General features: G+C 42.2%; 5 protein-coding genes, 1 long non-coding RNA gene and 2 pseudogenes across 6 annotated transcripts; 1 reads left to right on the top strand and 7 right to left on the bottom strand.

Moving 5' to 3' along the window:
• Positions 1–512: 512 nt before the first annotated feature.
• LOC107304847 lies at positions 513–5376 on the top strand. Its single transcript, XR_001550921.1, has 3 exons — positions 513–669; positions 4813–4862; positions 5224–5376. It is a non-coding gene; the product is annotated as an uncharacterized LOC107304847 (long non-coding RNA).
• LOC102715503 lies at positions 1448–2282 on the bottom strand. Its single transcript, XM_015840636.1, has one exon. It carries the CDS (start codon positions 2274–2276, stop codon positions 1569–1571), a length of 708 nt encoding a protein of 235 aa, XP_015696122.1. The 5' UTR covers positions 2277–2282; the 3' UTR covers positions 1448–1568.
• Positions 3283–4121, bottom strand: LOC107304846. The gene has a single exon (XM_015840635.2). It carries the CDS (start codon positions 4098–4100, stop codon positions 3405–3407), a length of 696 nt encoding a protein of 231 aa, XP_015696121.2. The 5' UTR covers positions 4101–4121; the 3' UTR covers positions 3283–3404.
• A 172-nt stretch (positions 5377–5548) lies between the features above and the next one.
• Positions 5549–11616, bottom strand: LOC102702778. The gene is made up of 2 exons (XM_006660306.2): positions 11424–11616; positions 5549–6207 (listed from the first exon to the last, which is right to left on the bottom strand). The coding sequence occupies exons 1-2, from the start codon at positions 11589–11591 to the stop codon at positions 5668–5670; spliced, it is 708 nt and encodes a 235-aa protein (XP_006660369.1). The 5' UTR covers positions 11592–11616; the 3' UTR covers positions 5549–5667.
• LOC107305511 lies at positions 9023–10512 on the bottom strand. Its single transcript, XM_015843522.2, has 2 exons — positions 9726–10512; positions 9023–9399 (listed from the first exon to the last, which is right to left on the bottom strand). Exons 1-2 carry the CDS (start codon positions 10393–10395, stop codon positions 9356–9358), a joined length of 714 nt encoding a protein of 237 aa, XP_015699008.2. The 5' UTR covers positions 10396–10512; the 3' UTR covers positions 9023–9355.
• An 849-nt stretch (positions 11617–12465) lies between the features above and the next one.
• On the bottom strand, positions 12466–13205 carry LOC102702491 (annotated as a pseudogene).
• Positions 13206–14363: 1158 nt separating this feature from the next.
• Positions 14364–15388, bottom strand: LOC107303428 (annotated as a pseudogene).
• A 1201-nt stretch (positions 15389–16589) lies between these two features.
• On the bottom strand, positions 16590–17398 carry LOC102715227. The gene has a single exon (XM_015840634.1). It carries the CDS (start codon positions 17358–17360, stop codon positions 16656–16658), a length of 705 nt encoding a protein of 234 aa, XP_015696120.1. The 5' UTR covers positions 17361–17398; the 3' UTR covers positions 16590–16655.
• Between the last annotated feature and the right edge of the window lie 271 nt (positions 17399–17669).

Genomic DNA, 17669 nt, shown 5'->3' with positions numbered 1-17669 from the left:
CTCATGACAAATGTATTTACATGCAGGAACTTGAACTTTGAGCAAGAGCAATCGGGCTTCAAGTGAAGTAAAACGCCACATCAACAATTCAGTATGTTTGTTGTCCTCTACGGGCTTCTAATGAAGTTGGAGATTAATTTGTGTACCATCTTTTGGTTGTCTAATGGCTACTGTAGTGTCTACTGCTGAACTACTACTCTGTTATATATTGATGTAAGGGTGGATTTATGTATTGTCTACTACTACTTAAGTACTACTTGATGGGATTTATGGTGTTGTGTGACTAATGCCTGGTCATTGGCTAGTTGCTACAGTTGGATTAAACTTTTTGTGTTGTTTTTATTGTCATGTCAAATTAAATCATGGCGGGTATATGGGTGACCCGCGGGTGAGGTTTACCCAGGCGGGTACGGGTCTGGGGAATTTTTTTACCCGTGACGGGTATGGGGATTTTGATGGGTACCGAAAGGTATGGGTATGGGGTACCAATACCCAATGGGGATTTACCCATGGCCATCCCTACACCGGAGAATGCAACCGGAGAATGCAAGGAAGGGTGGAGGAGGGGAGTCTGCTCCGGCGACGGTGGCGGCGGCTCCCCCAGGGATTCCCTCGGATGGGAGAACGCCGCGTCCTCTGTTTAGCGTCCAGCATTCAGGGCCAGCCAAGGTACGCATCTACCACTGTTTATTTCTCCGTAATCTGTGTGCTCCAATACGATACGGTTGATGGCTGAGTGAATGTGAACCAGATTCCATGGAAGCATCTGCAGCATTGTTTCGAAATCATTTTTGCGCAGTTTGAATTTCTCCGATCTGCTTGCTGTTTTATCACTCGTCTGACATTTTTACTATTTTTTAGTACTGCAGTACTATGTAACTCAAAAATAAATAAAACAGAAAGGATGTAATACCATGTTAGGTCGTGCAATCACGCAACGAACATTGGCAGGTAATCACTATGCTGGTCGCAAGCTTTAATCCACGTGTGTTGGGACTGGCATGTTTCATGAATGGAATGCAAGATGCACCAAACACTGATTGAACGCTAATTAATGGACTTTGAACAGTGTGAGTTTACACGGCCACATGAATATAAAAAACTTATAAAAAATTAAATCTTCAATAGAAATATAAATATGCGTACTAGGAATTACGGCTATTTTGCGTGTAATGTTCATGTCTAGAGACGAGAGGTGGAGCATGTATGTCCCTATGACACATACAGATCAATTTGACTGTAGAAATATATAGGAAATGAAAATAATATTACTAACATGCCACATATATTTCACAATTCATTTGGCAGGTTGCCGATGTGGCGATGTTTCATCACAAAGGCAAAAATACTGACAGCACACTGCATAATCACATCACGCATCTCAGTAAAGTTTGAGAACTGTGTGCACGGCTAGAATTAGATCAAAACATTTTATCTCTTTCCCGAATGTCTTTTTTTTTTTCTGTACAGCAAGTCTATACATTATACAACATGGCAAGGATCAGCAAATCCTTTAAAAAGCGGATGCCAATCACAGGCTCGTAAGAGTGTCAGATCTTGAGGAGTGTCTATGAGCTAAGAATGTTCAGGAGAGTAACCCTGCTCTGGACCAATCTCCTGAACAGAAGGCCTGCTCCAGCCTCAAGATCTCCAATGCTGCACTCTAACACCTGCAACTGCTCCTCATTGCAAATCACTGGGTTTTTCTTTTGGAGTGCCTTTGAGATGAGAGACAATTTTGGCATCTCCATTTGCTTCGACAAGAGGTGCCTTGTTGACTCGAATAGAGAGGTAGCACACTCTCTAGCCTCGCTCAACAGCTTGACAATCCTGCAGCCCTCCTTGTCTGAGACAACCTTCTTCACAGTCTTCTTGGAATGCTTCTTTGCTTTCTTCACCAAGCAGGTGTATGACTGAATCTTGGCTTGAACACCGGCATCATCTCCTTTTTTGAGAGCCACTTGCAGATCTTGGATGATGGCCTTCAACTCAGTGAAGACCTCGTTCATAATGTTGCAGAGATCCAGTAGCTCAAGGGAGCATTCCATCTCTCGATCCAACAACTTCCTTTGCTGCGGTGAGCAAACTTGGTTGCTAGGCAGGCACATGATCTCCTCAATGGAGCTGTAGATGTCCCCAAGCCTCCTCAAACCATCAGAGACTGTCTTGATGATAAGGGAAGGTGAAGAGATGCATGCTTCTATGCTGTGCAGCTCCTCTTCAACTTTGGAGAGAGGCCTAGAAGGCAAGCTAATAGATCTTTGGTGGAAGGCCATATCTGTTGCTAAAACTTTGACTGTCTTTTGAGCTTGAGATGAGGAGAGGGAAGTTTTGGTTTGATGTGTCTAGCTTTGTGCTGAGGCTTGTATATATGGAGGATGTGCAAGACAAGGCATCAGCTGGATGGTAGACAAACAGAATCACACCAGTTGATCTCCCAGATGCTGTCTGTCATGGTTTGAGGTCTGGCGGCAGCATATGGAATCTGTCATATATTGTTGAAATTTTTAATGGACTGCCATCTCTCTTCCAAGTGAGATATCACATTGTCATGTCCCAACTATTGGCAGCAAGAACTAGCAGGTTAGTTCACTCTACCGGTGTATATTGACATAATTGCATGCTCTCATGGGATTATTTTAGTACACTGCCACCAGAGTATTTTTGTTGATAATTTCAATAAGTGTCCTATTATGTGCAATTACACGCTTAGTCTTGTGTATTGGAGCTGGTCTGGTTTAGCTAAGGCAGCAAGATCCACTGTATAAGGATTCTTTGCTTGCTATTGAGGCAGCAAATGGTATCTGAGCGACATGGCCCACATGGACATTTGATATCCCTATGGCACGTCCCAGATTAATTTGATGGTGAAATAGAAAAGTGAAAGTAATTTCGCCAACACAGCACATATTTCATAATTCATGTGCTGGGTTGTTTGATGTGTATTCATCACAAAATCAATAATACTGACATAGCATTGCACATCACATCATTTATCTCTGATATATGTGAGTGCTTTGTGTTCTTTTGGTGATGAAAGATGAAAGATTATTTGATTTTGATAGCTATTTAATAGTATTAATGATGGAATTAACTACTATAAGGATGAAAATCTACACTAGAAAGCTGAGATGATGAACTTCTATATAGAAACTTTTGCAAAAAATGCACCGTTTAGCTTCTTCGGGAAGTGCGCACGCAAAAACTGAGGAAAAAGCTGAGAATAATCCATAGAGAAGAACGCAGCTGTGCATGGCAAGAATTAGATCAAAACTTTGTCTCATTCATGTGTAAACCTTTTTCTGTACACTAACCCTATAACATATACAGATGCGAAGGATCAGCAAATCCTTTAAAAGGCAGATGCCAATAGCAGGTTCCTAAGAGTTTCCGATCTTGAGTATCTATGAGCTAAGAATGTTCAGGAGAGTAACCCGGATCTGGACCAATCTCCTGAACAGGAGGCCTGCTCCAGCCTCAAGATCTCCAATGCAGCACTCTAACACCTGCAACTCCTCCTCATTGCAAATCACCAAGTTTTTCTTCTGGAATGCCTTGGAGATGAGAGACAATTTGGGCATCGCAATTTGCTTCGACAAGAGGTACAGTGTTGACTCGAATAGAGAGGTGGTGATCTCTCTAGCCTCCCCCAACATCTTGATCATCTTGTCTGAGACAACCTTCTTCAGAGTCTTCTTGGAGTGTTTCTTTGCCTTCTTCACCAAGCGGATGTATAACTGGATCTTGGCTTGAACAACTGCATCGTCTCCTTTTCTGATAGAAACTTGCAGATCTTGGATGATGGCCTTCAGTTCAGTGAAGACCTCATTCATAGTGTTGCAGAGATCCAGTAGCTCAAGGGAGTATTCCATCTCTCCATCCAATAGCTTCCTTTGCTGGGATGAGCAAACTTGGTTGCTTGGCATGCACATGATCTCCTCGATAGAGCTGTAGATGTCCCCAATTCTCCTCAAACCATCAGAGATCTCCTCGATGGTCAGGGAGGGTGAAGAGATGCATGCCTCAATGCTGTGCAGCTCCTCTTCAACTTTGGAGAGAGGCCTGGAAGGCAAGCTAATTGATCTTTTGTGGAAAGCCATGTTTGTTGCTAAAAGTCTCTGTTGAGTCTGAGAGATGAGGAGAGGAAAGTTTTGGTTAGATGTGTCTAGCTTTGTGGTGAGGGCCATTTATACAGAGTATTTGAAGATACAGCAGCAACTGGATGGTAGACAAGCAGAATCCTGTTAGTTCACCTCTCAAATGCTGTCTGTCATCATTTGAGATTTAAAGCAACATTTCGAATCTCTCTTATGGTGTTCAATTCTTTTAATGCACATTGTCATTATCATGTCACTAGTGCTGGCAGCAAGAACCAGCAGGTTAGTTCACTCTTCTTTTGGATCTTGACATGATTGCATGCTCTCGAGGGATTATTTTAGTAGAGCGCTACCAGCGTAGTGTTGTTGATACGTGCGCTATATATTTTTATTGCTCTTATTGTTTTCAACATTTGTTATTTTATGTTCAATCCATGCTGCTGGCACGCTTAACCTTGTGTATTGGAGCTGGCCTGTTTTAGCTGTGGCAGCAAGATCCACTGCTGAAGTAAACCCTGTGCGTGTGCCCCAAATAAAGTAGGGTCTTTGCTTGCTGCTTAGGCAACAGATGGCATCTGAACTGACATGGACCTCATGGCTCTTTCATAGTAAAGCATTTCAAAAGTGAATTTGAACTATCTGTGCTAACTGTTCAAGTAACAGTCAATAATGATGGACATGCCATCTTCTAAGAATTTTTTTTTTTGTACTACAGCATGCATAAATAGTGTAATCACCAGCAAGAAGTCAAGGCACACATAGCAGGTGAGTCAATGAGTTTAATGGCCATTACACCATTACATGGTTAAATTGTAGTTGTAAAGGTAAACTGGAAACGTGTCTCAAGATAATGTGCATCTTGCTGCGTACACTATAATTGTATTTTTCTATGCTTAAACATTTTTTTCTCCTTTCGTTCTGAACTTATAAAGGGGTTTTATTATATAGATGCATATCAGTCTAGGGTGTATACACGATTGCACAACACTAGGGACTCATATAGGCAAGTAATATTATTGTGATGTTTGTGAGCTTTAAGCCTTGCAGCTTGGGCCTGGCATGCTTCATGAATGTAGTACAAGATGTACCAATCAAGGATCATGTATTAATTTATTGGCTTATACAGGTGTAAGGTAACATGGCCAAATGGATATACAAACAACTAGGCAGTTGTGAACCACCACAAGATGTTTGCTTTCAAATGTTCATGTCTAAAGAAATATATTTTGCCATATGGCATATCAGTAGATCAAAAATCATTTAAAGTGTAAAAATAATAATATTTGGCACAAATATTTCATAATTCATGTGCTGTGTTGTGCAATACTGCAATGTATATTCATCACAAAGGAAATAACACTGACACCTTGCTGCATCGTGACATCATATATCCCATAGTACATGAGCATTGAGTGCACAGCGAGAATTAGATCAAAATTTTGTTTCTTTCATGTATAACTTTTTTCTGTACACTGTATATCTATAACATATACAAGGTAAGGATCAGCAAATCCTTTAAAAACCGGCTGCCAATCACAGGGTCTTGAGAGTGATAGATCTTGAGGAGTATCTATGAGCAGAGAATGTTCAGGAGAGTAACCCTGATCTGGACCAATCTCCTGAACAGAAATCCAGCTCCAGCCTCAAGATCTCCAATGCAGCACTCTAACGCCTGCAGCTGCTCCTCATTGCAAATCACCGGGTTTTTCTTCTGGAACGCCTTGGAGATGAGAGTCAATTTTGGCATCTCGATTTGCTTCGACAAGAGGTGCATTGTTGACTCGACTAGAGAGTTAGCAATCTCTCTAGCCTCACTCAACAGCTTGACCATGTTGGAGTCCTTGTTGGAGACAACCTTCTTCACGGTCTTCTTGGAATACTTCTTCGCCTTCTTCACCAAGCGGATGTATAATTGGATCTTGGCTTGAACAACTGCATCATCTCTTTTTCTGAGAGACACTTGCAGATCTTGAACGATGGCCTTCAGCTCAGTGAAAAACTCGCTCATAGCGTTGCAGAGATCCAGTAGCTCAAGGCAACATTCCATCTCTCCATCCAACAACTTCCTCTGCTGAGATGTGCAAGCTTGGTTGCTAGGCAGGCACACTATCTGAAGGTTTTCTGGAAACTTCAACTTCCTTCCTTTTCTATTGCTGCTTCTTTTACATATATATTAGTACATGGGCCAGCTAATGGGCCAACTCACAGTACACACACGGACACTAATCTATTTACAGCCCAACACTCCCCCTCAAGATGGGTGATAGATATCTATCATACCCATCTTGTCACAAGAACAATTACACTCTTTAACACCTAAACCCTTTGTTAAACAATCAGCAACTTGTCCATTAGACGTTACAAATTGTAAATCCAAAACCCCCTCCTCTAGTTTTTCTTTGATAAAGAAACGATCTATCTCCACATGCTTTGTTCTATCATGTTGGATTGGATTATTGGCGATGTTAATCGCTGACTTGTTATCACACCACAACTTCATGGGGTTGTTTTCCAAAAGTTTCAACTCAACTAAAAGATTTCTTACCCATAACAATTCACTCAAACTTGCTGCCATTGCCCTATATTCTGCTTCAGCAGTTGAGCGAGATACTACAGATTGTTTCTTACTTCTCCAAGATACCAAGTTGCCACCAACAAAAGTGCAATAGCCTGAAGTTGACCTTCTATCATCAGAACAGCTAGCCCAGTCTGCATCACAATACCCTTCTACCTTGATATGTCCATTTTTCTTGAACCACAAGCCTTTGCCTGGACTTCCCTTCAGATACCTCAAGATTCTATACACAGCCTCCATATGACCACTTCTTGGATCATGCATATATCGACTCACCATACTAACAGCATACGTTATGTCAGGTCGTGTATGACATAGGTATATCAATATTCCTACCAATCTTTGGTATCTTTCTTTATTCACTGAGGCTCCAGACTCTGCACATAACTTATGATTTTGGTCAATCGGTGTAGAGGCTGAACGACATCCAAGCATACATGTATCTCGGAGCAAATCCAATGCATATTTTCGTTGTGAGAGAACTATCCCTCTAGGAGATCTTGCAATTTCAATACCTAGAAAGTATCTCAGCTGGCCTAGGTCCTTGACCTCAAATTCTTTACTTAGATTTTGCTTTAACTTAGATATCTCCAAGTAATCATTGCCAGTGATAATCATATCATGAACATAGACAGTAAGAATGGTCATATGATTTTCACTATGATGATAGAAAACTGTATGATCTCCATTGCATTGTTTATAGCCCATAGCACACATTGCACGCCTAAACCGATCAAACCATGCTCTTGGCGATTGTTTAAGGCCATATAAGGATTTCTTCAATCTCAACACCTTTCCCTCAGTCTGTGAAGTAGCAAATCCCGGTGGGACCTCCATATACACCTCTTCTTGAAGATCTCCATGTAAGAATGCATTTTTAACATCTAACTGATGTAATGGCCAATCAAAATTAGCGGCACAAGAGATAAGAGTTCTCACCGTGCTCATCTTTGCTACTGGTGCAAAAGTTTCATCATAATCAATTCCATATGTTTGACTATATCCCTCAGCCACAAGTCTTGCTTTGTATCTTTCCACCTTACCATCAGGGTTTTGCTTTATTGTATAGACCCACTTACAGTTGACAACTTTCTTCCCTTCAGGAAATGGTACAAGATCCCATGTTCTGTTCTTTTCAAGAGCCTCTAGTTCATCTAGCATAGCTTGATGCCATCTTGGATCTTGCTTTGCTTCTCTCCAATCCTTTGGGGTTTGCATTGAATCTAGTGAAGCTACAAAGGCCTTATATGTGGATGACAAGGAGTTATAGGAAACATAGTTGGATATGTTATTCTCTTCATCACTCTCATCTTGATCTTCAAAACCATACCTTAGTGGAGGTTTACCTGCATTGCTTCTTTCACCCTTTCTGATGGCAATGGGTAAGTCAGATTCTTCTCTAGTTTCTTCCTCATCTCCCCCTGACTCCAGTGACCCTTGCTCATGACTCACATCTTCCACTGCCCGATTATCCTCTTCATTCTGCTGAATTACTAGACGATTTGTTCTCCTTGTGTAAACTTGAAGATTTTCCTCTTCATGTGGCTTCCTCCATTCTTGCTCTTGTGCAATAGGACCAGCCATAGGACATGGAATTGAGCCAATCACAAACTTTTCTTTCTTCGATTGTTCATCTCCCTTTGGGCTCAAATTTTTACCCTCTGTTTGTTGACCATCATGATCATTAGTTGAACTATCAAGATCAATGAATAAAGAACTTAACTCTGTCTTCTCACCATAGAATGGGACAGATTCTCTAAAAGTAACATCCATACTTACAAAGTTTCGTCGTTCTGATGGACTCCAACACTTATAACCCTTCTGTCCAGATGAATAGCCTATAAAAATGCATTTGACAGCTCGAGGATCAAATTTTCCAACTGAAGGCCTATGATCTCGAACAAAACAAGTGCAACCAAACACTTTTGGTGGAACGATAAATTCATTTTTCCCAAACATCAACTCACATGGTGTCTTCATTCCAAGTATCCTTGAGGGTGTGCGGTTGATAAGATAAGTTGCTGTCATTACTGCCTCACTCCAAAGGAATTTAGGTACATTCATAGTATACATTAATGAACGAGCTATTTCCAAAATATGACGATTTTTCCTTTCAGCAACACCATTCTGTGGAGGGGTATCAGGACAAGAGGTCTGATGTACTATTCCTTCTGATGAAAGAAGTCTACCAAATTCACCATTAACATATTCCCCTCCATTATCAGTTCTAATAAACTGAATCTTAGCATTGAAATGATTTCTAATATATGCATAAAAGTTCTGAAAACATTTAAGTACCTCATCCTTATGTCTCATAAGATATAACCATGTCATGCGAGAATGACAATCAATAAAGGTAACAAAATACTTCATTCCACTCACAGAGACTATTGGCGAGGTCCATACATCTGAGTGAATCAACATAAAAGGCAATATACTTCGGAGTCCCCTACTGACATATGATGTTCTTGTATGTTTCCCATACTCACATGCATCACATACTAGCTTACGTTTATCCACTTTACTTAGTTCTATTGGGAACATCTTGCTCATAGTTTCAAAAGATATATGCCCTAGTTGACAATGCAAAAGTAATACCTTAGCCTCTTCCTCACTTGTGGTGGCCATCAATGTAAGACATACATCTTCACTGTTCTCCTTTCGATCCAGATACCAAAGTCCATCACGCCTGACGCCAATCCCAAGTTTCTTCCCTGTTTGCCTCTCCTGAATTAAACAATTCTCACGATCAAGGGAGACCCGACAGTCCATATGATCAACAAGAGAACTTATCGAAACCAAATTCACTGGAAAAGAAGGGACATATAATACTGATGGTAAAGTGATTGAAGGAGTACACCGTACTGTACCCTCTCCTTTAACAGAGCATAATGTTCCATCAGCAGTTTGAATTGTTTCTTTCCGTGCAAATGAGTGTGGTTTATATGATGCAAATTCTTCACACATACCCGTGACATGTCTAGTTGCACCTGAATCTAGTATCCAATTTGAGTGGGAACTATGAAAAGACATAAATGCTTGATTTAAGTTACCTGAGGTGGAATGAACAAAGTTGGCAACATCCATATTTGTAGTCCCAGAAGAACCCTCTTGAAGAGTGGCCACTCTAGCTTTGTGATCACCTCTATACTCATAGTTTCTGCCTCTGTTACATCTACCTATATAACCTCTTCCACCTCTTACTCCACCCCTGTCATTAAACCTTCCTCTCCCATAATTAGGCTTGCGTGGAGCACGGCAATCACGCATGAGGTGCCCCATTCCACCACAATTGAAGCACTCCCTGGTCTCTTTATTTTGTTCAACTACATATGTGGGATTTGAGGGAGATGGTGTGACATTAGGTAATACTTTCCTTTTAAGTTCCTCTTGTGCCATAGCTGCAATAGCCTCATCCAAGGTAGGAAGAGTGGCTTGATGAAACATTGAGTCCCTTCTCCCTTCAAACTCTGAATTTAAGCCCTTCAGAAACTCAAAGACCCTTCTGCGCTCAATCCATTTTCTCATTTTTGCTATACAACTGGGGTGCTCTAACTCAAGAGGATCATAATGATCCAATTCAGACCACAAATGCTTCAATTCTGCAACATATTCTGCAACAGAACGCTCCCCCTGTCTCAAAGCACTTATCTTCTCCTGTGTCTCCACCATTAACATCACATTTCCTTCTCCTGAGTATAGATTAGTAAGAGTTTTCCACATCTCACTTGCACTGAAAATGGTCTCAACAGTTGTAGCAATCGCAGGGATAAGTGAGGTTAACAACCACGCTACCACCAACGAGTTGGTAGTGCTCCAATTCCTCCATTCCACACTAGTGTTCTCAGGCTCCTTCACTTCCCCTGTAGCATATCCTTCCAATCCCTTAGTCTTTAAAATCAATAGTGCTCTTCTTGACCAGCTCAAATAATTTTTTACACCCTCCAATTTGATATCGTTTTGCATCAACTCAATTTTTTGCACTGTTTCAGTATGAGTAACCACTGCATTACTTGTAGTTGGGGCCTCACTAAGCTTCTTTGCAAGCATATCCACCAATTTACCCATCACCTGTTCAAGCCCCTGATTTTCTGCCATTTTAATCAAGTAACAGAGATGAAAAACAACACTGACTGCTTTAGTTTGAGTGAGAAAAACACAGCAGCAGCAACACTGATTGGTGATTTATCCTGCCAATCCACACAGCCACAGCCGCTACCACAGCACCAAACAGCACAGCCACCACCACGGCACCAATCCTCACAGCCACACAGCCACCAACACACCGACGGCCCTGCTCAACCTCTGCTCACCTCGCCGTCGCCGGCAACGGGACGAAGGGACCTCACCTGCCTCGTGCCGCAGCGCAACCCAGCCGCAGCTCTTGGCTCCGGACTGCCTCCGCTGGCTTGCCTGCTACCTCTGCCTCTGGACGAGTAGTCCCCGTCGCCCGGCTGTGCCTCCTTCCGAATCAGCTCCTGCTCCTTCCGCTTGTCGCGCGCCCGCGTCGCACCTCCGCCCGAACCAGGACCCCTCCGCCGCGTCGTCCTGGCCGCCCGGCAATGGCGTGTCCTCCCTCCCTGAGCTAGCTAGGGTTTCAGCCTAGCTCTGATACCATGAAGGTTTTCTGGAAACTTCAACTTCCTTCCTTTTCTATTGCTGCTTCTTTTATATATATATTAGTACATGGGCCAGCTAATGGGCCAACTCACAGTACACACACGGACACTAATCTATTTACAGCCCAACACTATCTCCTCAATTGAGCTGTAGATGTCTCCAAGCCTCCTCAAACCATCTGAGATCGTCTGGATGGTCAGGGATGGTGAAGAGATGCATGCCTCTATGCTGTGCAGCTCCTCTTCAATGTGTGAGAGAGGCCTAGAAGGCAAGCTAATAGATCTTTGGTGGAAAGCCATGTCTGTTGCTAAACTCTGTCTCTATTGAGTCTCAGAGATGAGGAGAGGAAAGTTTTTGCTTGATGCCTCTAGCTTTGAGCTGAGGCCTATTTATACAGAGGATGTGCAAGACATGGCATCAGCTGGATGGTAGACAAACAGAATCCTGCCAGTTAATCTCCCAGATGCTGTCTATCAAGATTTGAGATCTGGCAGCAGCATGTAGAATCTTTTCTGTCACTCATGTGCGACTGAATATTTTTAGTGCACTACGCGCCCTCCCAATGAGCTATCACACTGTCATGCTCCAACAATTGGCAGCATGAATCAGCAGGTTAGTTCACTTGACTGATTGATTTTGACATGATTGCATGCTCAATGGATTGCTTTAATGGGGTGCTAATTGAGTATTATTGCCAGCATGCGTGCTCTCTGGTTTTGTTGCAGTTGTTAATTTCCATTGGTGTTTTTCTTTGCACAATTCAGTCTGCTTACACGCTTAACCTCGTGTATTGGACACTTGGAGCTGGATTTGGTCTTTCTGTGGTAGCAAGATCCACTACACAAGGATCCTTTGTTTGTTGCTGATCCAACAGATGGTATCTGAATAACGTGGCCATACGATGTTAAATAATTTCAAAGATCAGAGTGAACACTCTTTGCTAACTACTTCTATAACAGGCAATAATGGTGAGCATTTTATAAGAATTTGGTGTTTTCTATCAAAATGTGCAGAAAAAGGAACAAGTAGACAAAAACCATGTTTTGTTTCTCGACTGAATTTCTGTACAATTCATCTAGTATATGTACAAATTGATAAATTGTTTCAATGACCAGCAAATCCTTTAGAATATGGACAGTAGTCACATGGGATCAGAGTTTGTATATGATCTGTCTACATTCTGAGAGTGTTGAGAAGAGAAGCTCTGCTCTGGATCAATTTTCTTAACAGATTCTTGACGCTAGTGTCTAGATCAACAATATTCAACTCCAACACCTACAATTGCTCCTCCTGGCAGAAAACTACTCTCTTCTTGAATGTCTTGGATACAGAGACCATTTGCTAGAGCTTGGCATCGCAAGTTACGGCTTGCCTTGAGAGAAGATGGAAGAGGTTTCAAGCATTGAAAGAGCTCTCTCTCTCTCTTGCTTCAGCCAACAGCTTGAGCCCCCTCTAGCTTTCCTGATCAACTGAACAGGACTTCCTTTTGATCTTCTTGAAGTCTTTTTGTGCCTTCTTGATCAGGCAGATATAAGACTGGATCTTCATTTGCGCAGCTGCGTTATCTCGTCTCTTGATAAATGCATGTCAATGCTTGGGCCTTCGTTGAGGTTGGAAAAGCTCTCATGCATGGTGTTGCAGAAATCAAGCAAGATGAGAGAGCGCTCGAGCTCTTGCTGCACTGCTTTCCTCTGCTGTTCCTGCCAAAGTGCAACTTGGCTGCTTGGCTGGCACATGATCTCATCAATGCAGCTTTAGATAATCCCAATCCTCTTCAAGCCCTTACTCATCGTCTCAATGATCGAAGATGGTGAAGAAATGATTGCCTTCAGGCTCTGGAGCTGTTCTTTGATATTGATTTTGTCAGAGCGAGGGTTTGATGACAAACTTGCAGATCTCAGGTGCAATGCCATGTCTTCAGAGTAAGCTGCAATACTTCTTTTTTCTCCTCTCTCTGGAATTGCAAGAGGAGAAGGTATGTTACAATGGTGCCAACCTGGTTGCCCTTTGCTCTATATATAACAGAAGAACTGAAGAAGCAGAAGCATGTCATCTAATTGTGCTGCTGCAACAGAAGCCACCCATCTCCTCGGCAAGCTGATGATTTTTTATGTTTGCTAAACAAGTTTGTGTAACTGTGCAAATGACATGTCTAGGTCAACTTGTGTCTATGATGCCCTGGCTATTGGTGGCAGACTCATTGCACGAGCATGTAGTTTAAATTTAGATTCAGATCCAGATCATGGGGCTTACGAGCATGCCATGGAAGAGAATAAGAGCTGTGCCTTGGCTCGTCCAAGCAACAATTGACTTTCACCTCCATGATGTGTTCTTATCTGGTACCATTCTTTGTGTGGCATCACATTGTTGGCCTGCCTTCTGTGCTCACAGCATTTAGCATCTATTGCAATCTCAAAATGATTCCACGTGCTGTCCAAATTTCTGGTGCATTAGACCTAACTGAATCACACTGTCATGTTCCAGTTATTGGCAACAGGAATCAGCATGGTAGCTTACTCTAGTGCCGAGCCTTGACGTGTATGCTCCAGCACTTCTTTAATGGAGATTGCTAATTGAGTAGTATTGGTGCCATGTGTGCTATTACATCTGATTTCTGAACAATTTATCAACAACTACCAGCTGGCATGATATACTACTATATTTTGTTAAATGGAGAGTAAACAATCTTGTGCATGTTCTAATCTCATGTAAATACTGGTGACATGGCCATCCTATAGTAAAAGCTTTACAAAGGAAAGACTGAAACTACTGATTGCATGTATTATGATAGCCAAATATGGTATGCATCTACTGACTAATTTATCTTTTTTTGCTTGAACATGCTTCAGGTGAAGTGCTCCAATTGTCAGGTGATTGTTTAGCAGCAGTATACGTTCAAGTGTAGGGGCAATTAGAGGTAAAGAGTGTAATATTCACTGAATGAACTCCTTTACATTTTCTCTCTCATGTAGGATGTACATTAACATCCAAAATTGTTTTGGTGCAGCAAATCCTCTAAAAGGCGGATGCTGATCACAGGTGTCAGAGTTGGGAATGATCTATCGTTCTATCTACATGCTAAGAGCATTTAGAAAAGAAACTCTGCTCTGGATCAATGTCCTGAACAGCTTCTCGATTCCGCTCTCGAGATCAACAATTTCCAACTCCAACGCCTGCAATTGCTCCTCCTGGCAGATAGTTCTCTTCTGAAATGTCTTGGAGACGAGAGACCACTTGCTATAACTCGGCATCACAGTTTGTTTTGAGAGGATATGTGATGAGGTTTCAAGCATTGAGAAAGCTGTCTCTCTTGCTTCAGCCAACAGCTTGACCACTCTGCAACTCTCCTGATCAGGTGACAGTGTCTTCTTGCTGATCTTCTTGAACTTTTTTTGCACCTTCTTGGCAAGGCGGATGTATGACTGAATTTTGGCTTGAACAGCTGCATCTTATCCTCTCTTAATAGCCAACTGCATGTCCTGGATGCTTTCCTTGAGCTCAGAAAAGTTCTCTTGCATAGCCTTGCAGAGGTCGAGCAAGATGAGAGAGCGCTCGAGCTCTTGCTCCACTTCTTTCCTGTTCTGTGACTGGCAAAGGAGGGATTGGCTGCTAGGCATGCACATGACCTCGTCGATGCAACTGTAGATGCCCTTGAGCCCCTTCAAGCCTTCATTAACCGTCCTGATGGTTGAAGAAGGTGAGGAGATGGTTTCCTTTAGGCTCTGCAGCTGTTCTTCGACATTGGTTTCTCTGGAGCGGGGACTGGATGGCACACTAGCGGATCTCAGGTGGAATGCCATTATGTTTCTCTCTTGTTCTCTTTTCTCTGGAAATGGATAGGAAGAGAAAGGAAACTGTGCTGCAGTGGTGTCGACCTTGGCATGGTTTGCCTGTATATATAACGAAAGAAGCTGAAGCAATGGCATTTCTGATTCTGTAGGCAGCAATTGAATTGATGTGCTGCTGCAACAGAACCCACCCCAACTCCTCGACAAATCGATGTTTTATTATGTTTTCTAACCAAGTGTAAGAGGCATCTCTAGCTCTGCTAATGATGGTACCGTCATGTCCTGATTATTGGCGGCAAACTCATCTGCACGAGTGTATTGTTTAGTGTTACATCTCCATATCAAGATGGTGAGTGAGACCACTGAGCATGCAGTAAAATGGGAGAAGCAATCATGTGCCTTCTGCACTACTGCATGTTACTCCTGCCTGCTGTGCTTAACTGCAATGTTCTTCTCATCAGTTGTGAGTTGTCCTAATGCAAACAAAGACATTGTGACATTGTCGACCATCTCTAACAAGCTTATGCTTCATGTCTTGGTTGGTGTTGGCAAACTCATCTGCACGAGGGCGTGGTTGGTGCTTGCTGGTGTGAGAGGGAGTAGTCGTTGGCTTCATCAGCATGTTCCATAGCTTACATGGTATGCTAATTGGCAGCCTTGGTCCATATATCACTTTGTTGTCTTGAGAGCACTGCTGTCATGTTTCAGTTGTATGCTACAGAAAATTTCTGGGTTCAATTCTGGATAGAATCCATGTTCAATTAGTGCATTTTTGTCAATGAATTAGGTGCCATACGTGCAACTCAATTTGTGTTATAGTATGTTTCAGCTGACTGCAGTTAGCATTTGATGTTCATTCATATGCTTTCTATTGTGATATTTTGCATTTTTATTCCTTTTTCCATGTATACGTGTTGGTGGTTCTACTCCCAACTTCCTCATACCGGCTAAAAAAGTTTGGACCAAAATTTACATGTGAGGCCCAAGTAAAGCACACAAGGCCCGGGCACAAATACAGATATGCTCAATTGCAAAAGTGTGGAATAGTGTAGTAATTGCTCAAATCTTAGTTTCCAATTGTTCGATTGTGCAGAGTACAACAATGAGGATGAGATGCAACATCTTTTGCCAAAGTAAAATGCTATAGTAAGATATCCCATATTTTGTGTTTCTAAATTGGATTTGCTTATGCAGAGAGAAGCCGGCTCCTCATGCCTCACCAGGCAGTAGACTTCATTTTGGGTAAGTGACTAGAGAGAGTTGTGAAGTTATATCATGACTGAATACTTAAAAAAATAGATCTGCTCATTTGTACCCTAAAAATACTTCAAGGGGTATGGGTTTCCATATTTGATTTATATTTGTTTTTTCTGTGGTTATTCACTGGCACATCACAAAATCACATCATCAGCATGTATAAATTATTGGAGATGAGACATTGGCTAGATCAAAACTGCTATCTTCAATTGCACTTTTGTTCTATATATACATTTACAGATGTACAAAGAGTGGCAGATCCTTTAAAAGGCGGAGGCCAGTCACAGGGTGTTAGTGTCTTCACTTGAGGAGAATGATCTATGAGCTAAGAGTGTTTAGGAGAGCTACTCTGCTCTGGATCATTCTCCTGAACAGAAGATCAGCTCCATTCTCAAGATCTCCAATGATGCACTCCAATGCCTGCAATTGCTCCTCCTCGCAAACAACAATTTTTTTCTTCTGGAATGCCTTAGAGACAAGAGACATCTTGGGCACCACTAGTTGTTGTGATAGGTTGCACGATGTTGACTCGAGTAAAGAGACGGTGAGAACTCTAGCCTTGATCAATAGCTTGACCAGCTTGCAGTCCTCCTTGTCAGGAGTAGTCTTCTTGCTGATCTTCTTGCATTGCTTCTGTGCCTTCTTGGCCAAGCGGGTGAAAGACTGGATCTTGGCCTGAATGTTTGCATTGTCTCCTCTTCTGAGAATGGCATGCATATCTTGAATGATGGCCTTCAACTCACTGAAGCTCTCTTGCATGGTGCTGCAGAGATCGATTTGCTCGAGGGAGCACTCCATTTCCACATCCAACATTTTCCTTTGCTGTGCAGAGAAAACTTGGTTGCTGGGCAAGCGGATGATCTCCTCGATCTGACTGTAGACATCTCCAAGCCTCTTAAGACCATCAATGGTCATGGAGGGTGAAGAGATGCTTGCCTCTAGGCTTTGCAGCTCATCCTCGATTTCAGCTTCATTGGATTGCCTCTTAGATGGTAAGCTTACTGATCTTAGGTGGAAAGCCATCTTTGTATTTGGGGTATCTGAGAGTCGGGAGATGGGGAAGAAATGAGAAACTCTGGTTTGATGTCTCTACTCCTCACACGATGCCTATTTATACACTGGAAGCAACTGAGACAGCATCGTTTCTTTTTCTTAAGAAAAGGGAGAGAGCATCTTTTGAAAGGTAGACAGAAGGAATCATGCCATTTGATTTCCCAGATGCTGTCTGTTGAAGTTGTATGCTAGTGCTGCAGAATTGCCTCATTCTCAAGGTTTTTCACGTGAAGTACACGTCTTTAGAGCATGCAAACTGGGCTTAACACTCTGTCATGT

Source organism: Oryza brachyantha, chromosome 8 (assembly GCF_000231095.2).
Source record: "Oryza brachyantha chromosome 8, ObraRS2, whole genome shotgun sequence".
In the NCBI taxonomy this organism is placed as follows: domain Eukaryota; kingdom Viridiplantae; phylum Streptophyta; class Magnoliopsida; order Poales; family Poaceae; genus Oryza; species Oryza brachyantha.
Note: the sequence above shows the minus strand (reverse complement) of the source record. Positions and strands in the feature narration are given on the sequence as shown.

What these genes read in the sequence shown, in the direction of transcription:
- LOC102715503 (XM_015840636.1), bottom strand. Translation starts at nt 2,276, where the DNA reads ATGGCCTTCCACCAAAGATCTATTAGCTTGCCTTCTAGGCCTCTCTCC.
- LOC107304846 (XM_015840635.2), bottom strand. Translation starts at nt 4,100, where the DNA reads ATGGCTTTCCACAAAAGATCAATTAGCTTGCCTTCCAGGCCTCTCTCC.
- LOC107305511 (XM_015843522.2), bottom strand. Translation starts at nt 10,395, where the DNA reads ATGTGGAAAACTCTTACTAATCTATACTCAGGAGAAGGAAATGTGATG. An exon ending in CTTTGTTCATTCCACCTCAG is followed by an intron (nt 9,400 to 9,725) that starts GTAACTTAAATC and finishes TGTTTAATTCAG; the next exon opens with GAGAGGCAAACAGGGAAGAA.
- LOC102702778 (XM_006660306.2), bottom strand. Translation starts at nt 11,591, where the DNA reads ATGGCTTTCCACCAAAGATCTATTAGCTTGCCTTCTAGGCCTCTCTCA. An exon ending in ACAGCTCAATTGAGGAGATA is followed by an intron (nt 6,208 to 11,423) that starts GTGTTGGGCTGT and finishes GAAAACCTTCAG; the next exon opens with ATAGTGTGCCTGCCTAGCAA.
- LOC102715227 (XM_015840634.1), bottom strand. Translation starts at nt 17,360, where the DNA reads ATGGCTTTCCACCTAAGATCAGTAAGCTTACCATCTAAGAGGCAATCC.